Source organism: Aythya ferina (genome assembly GCF_964211825.1).
Source record: "Aythya ferina genome assembly, chromosome: 1".
Taxonomy (NCBI): Eukaryota; Metazoa; Chordata; class Aves; order Anseriformes; family Anatidae; genus Aythya; species Aythya ferina.
This window is the reverse complement of record NC_140296.1, coordinates 153,270,110-153,283,304: the sequence shown is the minus strand read 5'-3', so window position 1 is coordinate 153,283,304 and position 13,195 is coordinate 153,270,110. Positions and strand designations below refer to the sequence as shown.

Here is a 13,195-nt window from a genome sequence, read left to right as displayed (position 1 = left end):
TGCCTCAAGGGCAGGAAAAAAAATGGCTGTTTCTGAGCCCACCTCCTTTGCTTTCTAGCCTGACTAGTAGATGCCAGCCAAGAAACAGTTCTTGGACAATTCTTATTATTGCCTAGGCATTGCGGCTCTGCTGTGCAGAACTGAAAGGCATTCTGCTCCTGCCTCACACTCTAGATAGGGATCCACCCTCAAAACCTCCACCCGAAGCCCAGCTGTCCCACAGCCACATTTGACAGAACCCTCTGCTCACCTGTCTTTGAAGAATCGCCGCAGACCGAATGCCACCAGCTTGAGAACTGCCTCCAACACAAAGACAGTGGTGAACAGGTAGTTGCAGTACTTAAGAGCTGTCTCCAGGGACTGCCAGCAGAAAGAAAGGGTGAAATAATTGAGGCAAGAGCAGTATCAAGCCCGTAACCTGTGGGAGACTCTTCCGAGCACCAGGAATTTGAGAGTAGATGGGGAAGCTGCCCCATGCCTCCTACTTACTAAAACATGGAGGCCACCTTCTAAGAACAACCATTAGCTAGCCCTTCTGCCCCATGTTGTTCTGGGGATCAGTTATTGCTCCTTTCTCTTGTACTTCTTGGTATAAGAGGGAGGAGGCTACTGCAAGGAGAGTCCACTAAGTACTATCAGCCTACTCCTCTGCCAATAGCCCATGCCATCATGTTAATGACACTGGCATAGCTATGGACCAAAAGTGAGGCAAGAAGGTTACTTCGGTTGTGGATAAAAGCCATATCTCTGATGGGAGGAAATCCTTCCATGCCTTGACCTCTGGGACAGGCATGTGTCACCTCTCAGATGTGGACTTCTGGTTGGTCATTGTGCTGCCCCTTCGCCACCACCAAGGGTCAATGGGATCAGTGGGCAGCACTTGGTGGCACCTCATACTGGGAGCGTTCAAAGCACTTTGGCAGGATTTATTATAAGAGCCTAACAGCATGGTTGTACCAGAGTGTTAGAGGGGAAGGAGCTGAGGAGTAAGAAAGAAGACTGACCTGTTCTGATATGAGCAAAGGCCTGACACAAGGGTGACAAGTAAGGACTGCGAGTTCCTGCAGAGTAAAACTGGGCACCACCAGGAGCAAGATAAAAGGTGGGCAGCTGGGCAAGATGGGTGAGAAACAGAGGACGGTGGCAGCAGATTTGAATGATAAGAGACAGATTCAGCTCCTCATCAAAGCCTGAGATACCTTGAACAGCATCTACTCAGATGACACAACTGTTATCTAAACCAACAATCTCCTCAAAAATAAACTGAAATACCACTGAGCAGATATCATAATGAATGCTTTGTCTGCATACAGAGGCAGAAAGCTCCTCTGATATATGCAGCATATATATATATATTTTTTCCCATCAGAGACATCTAGAGCTTTCCCAGGAACTGAGAGAGGTACCTGGTCTTCTACAGCCTAAGTATAAGACTTCTTTGGCCTTCAGAGCCCTTTGCTGGGAATCACTCCCTGCAGCTGAGAGAGGCCCTGCTCAGTGCTTTACCCCTTCACCTTCTCTTACAGAAAACAGGTGGCTGAATGGAGAGATCCTCTCCTGAGAGAGCCAATCCAGTCCCCACAGTTCAGGCCATACGACAGGAGAACTGGTCTGACATTTGGAAATATGATGCAAAGCCTGAAGCTCCCTGGACACTGCAGCTTCCACCATTCTTCTTGTTGGGATCCAGGGGAAAATACAAAGCAGGCTAGGCAGCTAAATTTGGGTGACCCATATAAACCCTTAATAATAAAAAGCACAGAGACCTAATTGCACAAAGCGTTCTAGTGGACAAACTCTTGCTTATATGCATTATCTCTATTGAGTTCAGGCAATAATATATGTGTGAGTAGGGGCTGCCTTTCTGGGTACACACCAAACTTACCAAACTCCTCAAGTATTCCTGCTTACTACATTAACTCTTGCCAAACTTTAACAATATTTTTAGAGACACTCGTGTCCTCTTCTCGTAGACAGAGAAACATAGTAAAATAACATAATTACTAGAGACAGAACTTATCTCCATGATCTCACTCACCACAGGTTGGTTGTAGTGCTCCAAGGACATGGTGACCACGTTGAGGCAGATGATGAAAGTGATGAAGATGTCCAGATAGTGGCTGGTGCAGACCGAATGGATAAGGAGGCGTATGGGGCAGTAGGTAGCATAGTACGGCAAACGCTGTGCTTCTTCAGTGGAAAGAGGGAGATGGGGAGAGTTAGCAGGAAATTGGAAGAAAGAAAGAGATGGGTAAGAAACATTGACGGGTGAGCAGGTATAAATGTGGTGATGGGCTGACAGACAAGGGGATGAAGGCAGAAGAGAGAAAGAACAGAAAAGGATAGATAAAAAATAGGGGCCATAGGAAGGAGAAAAATGAAATGCAAAAAAGAGGAAAGTAGAAGTGGGGTGAAAAATAAATAGAATAAAGAAAAGGAAAGGAATGCTTAAACGAAAATCTGTCAGTCTATGTTTGTGGGAATGGTGCTAAATCAGCATTTCATGCCTCGACAAATTAAGATCACAAATGATAAAAGGGAGCAGATGGTTCCAGGAGAGGCCCCAGGGTGTCACAGGAGAGAGGAAAAAACTGGAGCACGGGAAGGGAAAGCATGCCCATGGGCTGTGAATGGAAGAAAACCATCAGTCTGGGGTAGTAGGGAAGATATCCAGGGGCAAGTATGCTTTTGCAATTTTTGCTTAAAAGTAATACAGAAGAGGACAGGAACACCAGGATGAGGGGTTGCTTCACCCTAGCGGGTCTGGGACCCCAAGGAGTGACACTACAACACTGATGAAAAGAGCCAAGAACAAAACACAAGAGTCTTCCTCTTTTTTTTCCCTCTCCCTTTTCTTTAAATTTTGGGTTAAACACAATAGCCTGCCCAGGTCTTCCCCTTAACACCAGCTGGAGATGCAGGAAGCCCAGGAGGTCTACTGATGTGCGCATGTCTTATGTTGACAGTGTGTGCCAGCATGTGCACAAGTACATTTTGGTACATGGTATTTCCCCATGGCTTCCCTGACACCCCAGCTTCCCTACAGACCTCATAAACCACCCCCTCTTCCCCAGACCGCCCCGGCATGGTGTGTAGCGACGTGGCAATGGCACGGGGAGGAAGGCTCAGAGCACGGCCACAAGCGATGCATTTCAGAGACCGGCCCGTCAAGAAAGAAAAAGAAGAGGAGAAGGTTTTTGTCAGAAAACCTTGGCCTACGAACCGACCAAACACTTAGGCTGTGCCTTACTCCTTCTCTTCTTCTCCAGGCGCCGCAGGCGCTTCTCCTCCCGCCGGCGTGCCTCCTCGGCCTCCTGGTGCTGCCGGCACTTGTGGAAGTTCTCCACCACCACCCCCACAAACATGTTGAGCACAAAGAAGCTGACGATGAGGAGGAAAGAGATGAAGTAGAGGAGCATCCAGGGGTTGTTGTTGGTGACCGGCTGGAGGAAGGAGGAGAAGAGAGAGGCAGTGGTCAAGTGGGTGGTGGTATAGAAATGATAGGGGTGGGAGCCACTGTGGTGATTAGATGCTGGGGAGGGGGGCATTATCATGAAAATGAGGGGAATGGGCTGGGAAGAGCTGAGGCTGTATGCAGGGCAAATTGTGATTGACTGGATTTTGGCATCAGTTGGTGAAAATATAGCTTGCATTGATGGAGTGGGTGAGAGTGAAGGGCAAGGGCCCACCTGTACAGAGTCACCCACAGTTCAGACACAACCCCATCCACAGAGTAGGTGCAACCCCAATACATGGTAAAACAGTCCAGGCACTGGAAACACCTTTGGCTCAAGGGCCAGTAGAGACCACATTTACACACCACCAGGACAGCTGTCAGACCCAGACAGAAATGTCATTCAGGCTCAGAGAAGAAAGGAGGCCCTGCCTTTATTGGATCTCCTGACAAAGCACATACAAAGCCAACAGTGGTGCATCTTGTGTGGAGTTTCAGAGGTAAATGGAGCATCATCCCCAAGGTTCAGGCCTGTAGCAAGTGCTTACACTAGCACTATCAAGGTCATTGCCTTAGCAGCAGAGGAATAGCACTACAGTGGGCAGGAGCCCAACAGTCCCTGCTTATGGGGTATTAAAGCAACCATCTGTGGGCTAGGAAGAAGCCAGCATGCCCAAAAATGTGTGAGGCTTTGTTGCTGTGTTAGAAATAAAGACCTTCCATGTGATCTGAACTGGTTGGAGGGTGAGAATTACCACAGACACCCACTGCACAGCCACAGCTGCACTTCCCCACGTTGACTTGGCACAGCCTTGACCCAAAGGATTCAGCAGGGACTCCTGGTTTGAGGGAGGTGTTCAAAGCAGGATGTTACAGCAAGCTCCCACCTTTCCAGCCCAAGGAAAGTCAAAAAGGTCCTTTTGCAAAGAATTCTTTATACCTGCTGGTCTACAGCCACAGCATCTAGTCCATTATACATAATATTGACCCATCCATCCTTGGAAGCCAGAACAAAGAGAGACATCAGGGCCTGCAACAGAAAAAACAAACCAGATGTGAAGCAGGTGCATCTGGCAGGCTGGGAAAAGAAAAAAAAAAAAGCGTGGTTTATGCTCTAACACAGAGTGTTGAAATACTCTTCCTGCCTGCGTCTCTACACACATCAAAACCTGCTCCTTTCTCTGTCAAGGAGGGGCAAGGGGGACAGGAAGCCAGACCCACCAGAAGAGAGAGGTCATGAAGAACATCTGTTTCACAGCAGGAGGGAAAAAGAAAATCAAGCTCTCTGCTGCCACTCTTTTTCTTTCCCCTACAACCTATGAGCATCATAATGATACCAAAACATGAGTGACAGACTCTCTACGTGGATACCCACACCAAATAACTGCTCTTCCTGGCACTGGCATCAGGCTTTTTAGGCATTAGACATCTGTGCTCCAGGAATAGGTACTTATAGGAGGAGACAAACCCTGAGCTGAGTTCCCATCAGAGCTGGGTTGCAGGCACACTCACCTGTCCCAGGTTATCAAAGTTGTACTTGTGGTGCACCCACTTGTAGTTGGCAGCCACGCAGTCGGATCGGTTGGTGATGTTCCTGATGTCGACCCCCAGGCAGTGGTAGAACTTGCCTTTGAAGAGCTGTGAGAGAGGAGCAGCATCATCAGCCCCTTTTGTACCAGGGTCCCCCACATGCTCCCTGGGATGTACAGAAGCTCCTGAGATAGCAGGGGGCTGCAAGGCTCCCTCTGGCTATAAACCAGGTGGGTGGTGAAGGGGAGGCATGGGTGAACACCGGCACATTGTACAGCCCTGGCTGATGTACTGGTAAGGAGCCAGGGCCACACTTGTAAACTCAAATCTGGCTTTTCAGCCTCCTGTACTGCCCCAGACCAGCATTGACTGTAAGTCCTCACTATCTGATAGCTGTTAGGGCAATCTTTTGGGACCCAGTTAGAACCACTGGCCCAAAAGAAAAAAAAATAATCTTCTATACAGCCACTGAGACCAATCTCTCCTCCCTGCCTCCCAGTTAGCTGATGGGGAAAAAAAGATCTCATCTGAGGGTAAAGAACCAGAAGAAACATCCCCTCCTTCTTAGATACTTTTTTTTTTTTTTTTTTTTTTTTTCTCCTGCAAATCTGCACTGCTGTATCTCTTCTGCCCAGGGCTCCTTTCCCATATGGAAGGTACTGGATTGTGCATTTGTACAGATGCATCAGAGCAGACTAAGTATAGCGCATTCCCTGAGATGGAAGTAACGCCCACGCCCTTGCTCCTCTGCAACGCAACTGCCGAAAATAAAGAGGATTAAATAAAAAAATAAAAGGAGGTTGTGGGTGGACTTCGGGCTGGGAGTGAGGGGGAGGAACAGAGCTGACTGGAGGCAGGGTTTGTGCAAGCAGGTATGGAGCTGCTCGCCCTTGCTGCGTGGCACGGATGTGCCCAGTGAGCCAGCCCTGGGCTGTCCTTGTAACACTGACCCAAACCCTGATCCAACTCCTGCCATGCATGCACGAGCATTAACTCCCGTCTCGCACATCCAGCAACACTTGCACTTGCTGAGCAGCTGGCTGCCCTTGCCAAAGGCCACGGGGACATTTCGGTGGGAGAAAGCTAGCAGAGGTGGGAAGCTACAGAAGGTTTCCTGGCTTGCCTGCCCCTCCTGCTCTGTCAGGGGCATAAGGGCCGTTTGAGGGCAATACCAGCCCTACCTGCACACCCAGGATCCCGAAGATGATGAAGAAAGCACAGCAGATGAGGACAATGTTTCCTATGGGCTTGAGGGAAGAAATGAGCGTCTCCACCACCAGCTTCAGGCCAGGGGCTCGGCTGATGACTCTGGAAGGGAAGGAAAGGGAGGGGTGACAGAGGGACAGAGCAGAGATGTTCAACCCCAGCTAAGTAGTTTCAGCAGAAGTGGGCCCCTGCTCTCCCTGTGCAGTGACTTGTCAGTGGGGAACACTCCTACCAGGGCCAAAAAGCCTCTTTTGTCCCATGGTTTGGTTGTCTGATGAGGTATCTCCAGGGCCAAAGCCATATGGCTAAGGGGAACCTCCCTCTGTTTATTGGCTGATCTAAGATGACACTTTGACCAGTAACAGTGGGGTCTGACTCTGGGACCCTTCCTGGGGGTCCAGTGGGAAGGGGAAGCAGAGTAGGATGTGGTGGGGCTCTGACCGGAGGGGCCGTAAGGTGCGCAGCAGCCGGAGGACCCGCAGCACCCCCAGGATTTTGGCACCACCAGCAGAAGCTACCGAGACCACAATGTCGATGAGGGACACAAAGACCAAGAAGCCATCCAGGATGTTCCAGCTGCTGCGGAGATAAGCCTGATCGCCAAAATACAGGCCTAGAGAAACCACCTGCAAGAGAGGGGAGATGGGTAAATGGCTCCTCCGTGTTGCCTGAGAGAGGGCAGCCACCGAGAGAGAGGAAGGATGGATAATGGCTATCAACTCCATGAACTCCATATGACCCTTCCTAAGGAAGCAGTGAGGATCCATTCTGCACCCCACAATCAATCTCATCACCTTTTTCTTTTGGCTGTAAGGATATGAAGGAAAATGTCCTTGGTGAAAGTGGTGGTACGTAACTCTAGAAACAACCACCATGCTTTGGAGTAGCATTTCACCACGTTTGCCTTCTCACCTCTCCTCTGCCTCCCTGAGCAACAGGACTTGGGAACATTTAGAAAACTTTTCTCTTCCATACCACAGATCTGGGGCAAGGGTCCCAGTCCAGACATCACCTTGGTTTTAGCAGGTAAAATGGGGCACCAAAACCCATACTCTGGCTCCTATGGGAGTGGTTTGATTCACAGCAGTTCTCAACACCAGCATGTGTTACAGACATCACTGGCCCTGAGGGAGAACTGAACACTCTAAAAATCATGGCAGTAATTTAGAAACAAATTTTAGGAGGTTTAGCTTCAGGCATCCAGTTTTGAGACTCTCTTTACACAGCTTTGAGACTCTTTCCTCAACATGAGAGGATTAACAAGATTTCTCTATTGTTGCAAAGACACCTATTGAATAATTATCTCAGCTCAGAACAATTCGTTAATATCACTGTAATTTTCCCCACTCTTGCTCCAGGAGGAAGGGAATGGACATTTGACATTATTACAAAATGCATACCTGGAGGCCAGCTATTCCTCCCAGATATCAAGATCCCCTTGGTTTTAAAACCCAGGATAAGCATCCCCTCCATGCATGTTCAGAAGGGAAACACCCCAGGCAGTATGTGCCTTTATCAAGGTAGGGGGAAGGACTGACAAACTGAAAAGATGCAGAGATTTTAGAAGGGTGCTGGGCAAACATGAACCATGTTGTTCCTGACACTGGGAAAAGATTCTGAGCCATTCAGCTCCATTAACTTACCTTCAGCGTCATCTCAGCTACAAAAATTGCTGTGAAAATGTAGTTGGACACAGTAAGAAAGATTCTCTCCTAGAAAGCAAACAAAATAAAAGAAAACAAACAAGCATAAAACAACAACAGCAAAACAGAGAAAGGCCTTAAATGCATCTTGACTTTTTCTTGTTACTCTGTGAGGCCTCTCTGGTGACCTTGATATCTTTTACTTTCCTGCAAGGGGTCTGAAGGCAGGAGGAATGAGAGGTGCTCCTGGCGAAGGTTGGTGCCAGACAGCTTTCAGCTTGCACACCTTAGCTCTGCCCTGTGCCACAGCCAGGACAGATCCCACACAGCTCCCCAAAAGCACAGTGGGTGAGATTTGCAATGCATCCTATGAATCTGGTTTCAAGGTGCTCACTGCCCCAGTCTGCCAGTGCTACTCACTACCCTGGGACTCCTTCCCAAAGGGTTTCTGAGCACTGACCTGAAATGGTGAGTAACTGCAGTAGAGCTGGGGGTCAGCTAAGGCAGGGATACAAAAAACAAACAAACAAAAAAAAAAAAACAAAAACAAAACAAAAAAAAAACAACAAACATTTCATTTGCCAGTGCAGTCTCTCTTCCCTTTGACACACCAGTCTGAGCCACCTCCAAAACAGCTCAAAAGCAGTGTACATGAATGATAGCATACCATTCCTACAGAGACTTTGCTGCACATACAATTTGCTTCTGTTTATTTCCCAGTCCCCACCTTTCTGGCAAACAATCTATTAACCATGGGAACTCTTACCATGGTTAGGGAGGGAACTATGATGAGCCCATTACAAAGAGGACTGCTGCATTGCAAGACCCCACAGGAGAAGCACATATGATGTGAATTGCTAATACATGGGCATTTGAATAGATGAATGGGAGTTAGTGTTTAATGTTAAGTTTTATCCAGAAGCCATTCTGGTGCCAGGAAGACTTATGCACCTATGTCAAATGTGTGTTAAAAAGTAGGTGGGAGGGAATGGTGCTCACCGTGCTTCTGTGTTCAATCTGCGGTCTCTCCAGGGCAATGGTGATGCAGTTCAGGAAGATGAAGGCCAGCACAACATAGTCAAAGAGCTTGTGAGCAATGATGGTTTGGCAGAGGAGGCGAAACCTGCAAGAAAGTTCCAGTAGGCACCTGTGCTTTGGGCGGAGAGAGTTTAGGAGCTAGGAGCACAGAAAATTGAGTGATCTGGCCAAAAACTGAGCTTTGATGTGGTGGCTCTCCTATTGCTAATACTGATGTCTCTTGCCATGGCAGTATTTTGGCATAGCCCAGCATGGGGCAGAGCAAGGAACTGAACTTTGATGCATTGCCCCAGTGCCAGAGTGGTCTCCTAACCACTACGACTGTGTGCTCCTCTCTTGCCCTGTAAAGGAAAGGTTGTTCAGTTTCCCTCCCAGACTCACACCAAGGCAAAGAGGCCTCCTGCAGAAAGCCGAGGATCGGCAGGTAGGTTGGCTGTCACGGGGAACACACCTCTGCCTGCTCCGATGGACACTGCCCATTAGCACAGGTGTCACACGAAGCAAAGAGCTCTCCTCCATGGGCTGTAACACAAGCCCCTTCACTTCAAGGGGCAATGTCCATTGGTAAGAATAGTGATGTCTGGCTTACATGAGCATTTTCTCCCAGTGGGAAGAGCCCTTTAGCAGAAAGAATGTATCTCAAAATGTTTGTGTTGTTGTTGTTTTGTTTTTCAGGCATGGAGAATTCTAACTTTGCCCTAAAAGGTGTGATATGACTGCTGATAAGTTGGCACTGGGACTGAAAATGGAACGGAGAGGCTGTTCCGGTACCAAGGGAGGAAATCCCATTGTTATGGAGTCATTAAAAATACATTCCTTCTCCTTTCTGAGTTAATGTCAGTATTCCCTACCTCACTTGGCTATAAATATTTATGATTACACAGAAGAAAAATGGAATGCTCCAAAGGGAGGAGAAATCACAATAGCCATTTAGGATTCACATCCTCTCTTTCATCTCCAGAATCAAGGAGGAGACACATTGTTTGACTGTAGGAGAGATGGAGGAGACAAAACACATTCTCAATTGACAAGTTTAAAGTTTCAACCTAATGTCCAGGCTCAGGGGATGCATGGCAACAAATCTGTCCCTCCTCCTCAACCCTCTCATGGCAAAAACTGAACAAACCTGTTTTGAGGAGAAAAGAGATATATGGACCAGTCTTCCCGGAGCTCACACCAGTCTGGCTTATAGACTTCTATCATCTTCCGGATGCGAAAGCACAGGCTCTGGAGAGATGCAGCAGAAGCAAGTGTCACTGGTTAACTTCCCATTTGCCTGACAAAGGCACTCATCCTTTCTCATATGATCCCAAAACACCACTGCCTGGTGTTTCCCAGGGGCACTACCTGCCTTTCTTAAGCACCTGCAAGAGGAGATGGGCCCAAAGAACAAGCCACAGAAGAGGAGGTAGGCACTGCTTTGCCATGGCCTGTTTACCTCTCAGCTTCTGATTTCTTTCACACATCGTTAGAAATAATAGTGCTGGTATCCTATCTAGGGAAGGATATTGTCCGTGATGTCTTCTCAGATGTCTTCTGTTGGCACTTGGGATCAGAGGTGATTCAATTTTATACAGTGTGTAGGTCTGCTTAAATTTCTGCTGATCCTCCCTCCACTCTTTCTACCATTTGATCTGCTTACAAACTGGACATTGCAGTCTCCCAGTCTGGCACAGCAAAATCCACTTGCCTTCTCTCTTGTTCCTCTTCTTCCTGCTCTGGTCTGCCGATGTTCCTAAGGCAAAGCTCTTGCTTCTCACAAAGACCCACCTATCCTCACCTGTAGAAATCACTGGCTGCACTGATCTGAAATAACAGCCTCCAAATGGCCATGCACGTGCCTCACCTCTGCCTTTCTCCCACCACCCACCTGCAAGACTACCTCATGGGCAGCCTGATGATGTGATGTGGGCTTAACTGGGCCCAGAAGATCCCACCTACATTCAGTGATATCCTCCAGCTTGTACTTAAAGCACTTGAGGATGGAGCTGGGGTTTCCCACAGCACCGTAGTACAACCCCAGGTTCCCTGCACCAAGTACTCACATAATCTATCTCTTCATCATCTTCCCCACGCTCCTTGCGGTTGTTCATCTTTGGGAAGATCTCCTTAGCAATACTGGGCATTTTACCATTGCAGTCTTGATGCTCGCTGGCCCCTGGTACTGTCCCGAGCTTACGGGTCCCTCTGTGGCTGGATGGGACAGAGGCCAACTCCAGCAGGTCGCAGGAGCCTTTGTTGTCCAGGGAGAGTGTCCGGCGGTGATGAAACACCCTCCCTGCCGCATCTGGCTCCTTATCTCCTGCCCTGTGCCTCTCCCCGGACAGGAGGGACTCGTGCTCGGCAGAGGGAGGTTTGTGCTTCAGGCTGTGTCCTCGGGCCAGGCTGTTCCAGCTGGAGCGACGGCTCCCCCAGGCCCCGCTGCGGCCCCAGGCCCCGTAGTGGGAACTGCGAGAGCTGGACTGTAAGAGAGCAGGACAGGGATTCAGCCATCCCAGACACAGGAAGGGAGCATGCTGCCCTGTTTCAGGCCATGGACTTCTCCAGATGGACTTTTTTTTAACCCTCAAGGAAGGTGTGTGTTGGGAAAGTAGTGGTAATCGCTGTAAATCTAACGACAAATTGATAATGAGCTAGCGATGGTGTTGGCTGCGATCACTTTATAGCACCATCTGTGTGCAAGGCACTTACAGGGAAGGTAAACAATAAAGCCAAAGGCCAGGTGCCTGATGTTGTTACTTACACCAGCACAGAGCAAGAATGAAGCTTTCCAAAAATCTGATCGGCAGCATTTTACACTGCCCTAGGGTAAAAGATAATACAAGGTACGGGGAGATGGATAATCTGTCACACCATCTTTGAATACAGTCTTCGTAAAAGGAAGAAACGAGACAAACAGGCTTGTTGGTTACGGTCTAGTCCAACTGCATTAGCAACTTATCACGTAGCACATGGCTGCCAGCTCTCCCTGTTTAAAAATAACAGGGGCATGAATGCTCCTAGCATTGATGCATCCCCCTCAAAACCTGTGTGTGTCAGTGTGCAGAGAGCCCAGAGACTGATGTTACAAGGTGGACAGGTCTGAGACACGTTGGCTGGACAGTGCTAAGGGGCAGCAGGATCTTCTGTGAGGAGCTCCAAGTCAAGAGTTCTCTCATTGTAAAAATAAAAAGCTACCAGAAAAACTATCTGTTATGGGACTTGGCAGTTCTGACAGCACCCAGACTTTCCTATGCTCTCAACTCACTCGGGGCATTGTTTTTGTACATGGTGCTCTAGGAAAAAAGGGAAGGGCAAGAGGACAAAACATGCTTCACTCTAAGAGGAAGACCCTGTCCTCTTGGCATTTCCCGTCTCCTACCAGCAGAATGTAAGAGCTGAAACCTACACTTAATGGAGTATTGATCAATAACCTTGAAATATATAGGTAAATAACCTAGAAATATAGCTAAATAATGTGAACTGTCCTGGCTTCCTAAGGGAAAGCAGTGTGTCTGTGTTAGAAGTCTACAGCAGCAATGCAATCCTCTATAGCAGTCTCACAGCTGATGACAGAAAGGCAACAGAGTCCTTGGATTTCAAAAGAAGGGTATCACACATGTTTCTACTCACTCACTCACCAAGGACCGCTGGTCATAGGTCATTCTGCCCAGGGACATTACGCTGCTCTTCCGGGAGCCAACAGCAACACGGATCTGGTCAGGCTGCAAGGAGTTACGCGAGGAGTTGGTGACCCCCCCAGCAGCCACTGGTGGGTTGGAGGAGGGCAAGGATGGGTCCAAGTGTCCATTTGGTGTCACAGGAATGGCACAGAGCTTGGGATCTGGGCAAAAAGAAGAAGAAAGAGGAAAACAAGAGAAACAAATAAGGTTGGTTCCTCCCCATCTGATGACTGTTTCAATGTCTAAGCTGCTTAGCATATTAGCAGCAGCTAGCAGTGTGTTAGCTCTGTGGTCAGCATTGATTCCTTCTCTTTTAGGGTGCTCTAGCAAAAGTGATGCAAGCTAGAAAGACTTTGTTCTCCTCGATCCCCCAAAATGACGGCAGCTCTCCTTGAGGCCAGAAGGCAGCTTTCCTTGAGGCAGAGTGCTGGTCAGGCAGACAGGCAGAGCAAGAGGCTGAACCCTGGCAGCAAGGGGAGGAGAGCGTGCTTCTGCTTGCCAAGAGCAGACACCTGCATCTCCAGGTCTGAACAGATACCGCCAACTGTCAGACAGGCAGACACTGGCTGTTAGGCTGAGACACTGAGCAAGAGAGGAAGATGTGGGGAGACCCACAGCCATCCCTGCTTCGGGTTCTGCTTTAAATTCCTGTGATCAGACTC

At 48.6% G+C, this 13,195-nt stretch overlaps 1 protein-coding gene across 6 annotated transcripts in view; it reads right to left on the bottom strand.

Moving 5' to 3' along the window:
- CACNA1I (calcium voltage-gated channel subunit alpha1 I) overlaps positions 1-13,195 on the bottom strand; it is a 146,410-nt gene that overhangs the window by 16,881 nt on the left and 116,334 nt on the right. For 5 of the 6 annotated variants that reach the window (XM_084506730.1, XM_084506731.1, XM_084506729.1 and 2 more), the window contains 12 exons: positions 12,492-12,694; positions 10,917-11,333; positions 9,998-10,098; positions 8,833-8,956; positions 7,834-7,902; positions 6,632-6,816; positions 6,166-6,292; positions 4,967-5,092; positions 4,395-4,484; positions 3,224-3,443; positions 2,039-2,190; positions 251-360 (listed from right to left, as the gene is read on the bottom strand). In XM_084506730.1, the coding sequence (XP_084362856.1) occupies positions 251-360; positions 2,039-2,190; positions 3,224-3,443; positions 4,395-4,484; positions 4,967-5,092; positions 6,166-6,292; positions 6,632-6,816; positions 7,834-7,902; positions 8,833-8,956; positions 9,998-10,098; positions 10,917-11,333; positions 12,492-12,694 (1,924 nt within the window). The remainder of the gene's footprint in view (positions 1-250; positions 361-2,038; positions 2,191-3,223; positions 3,444-4,394; positions 4,485-4,966; positions 5,093-6,165; positions 6,293-6,631; positions 6,817-7,833; positions 7,903-8,832; positions 8,957-9,997; positions 10,099-10,916; positions 11,334-12,491; positions 12,695-13,195) is intronic. The other variant, XM_084506732.1, reaches the window with a different exon arrangement.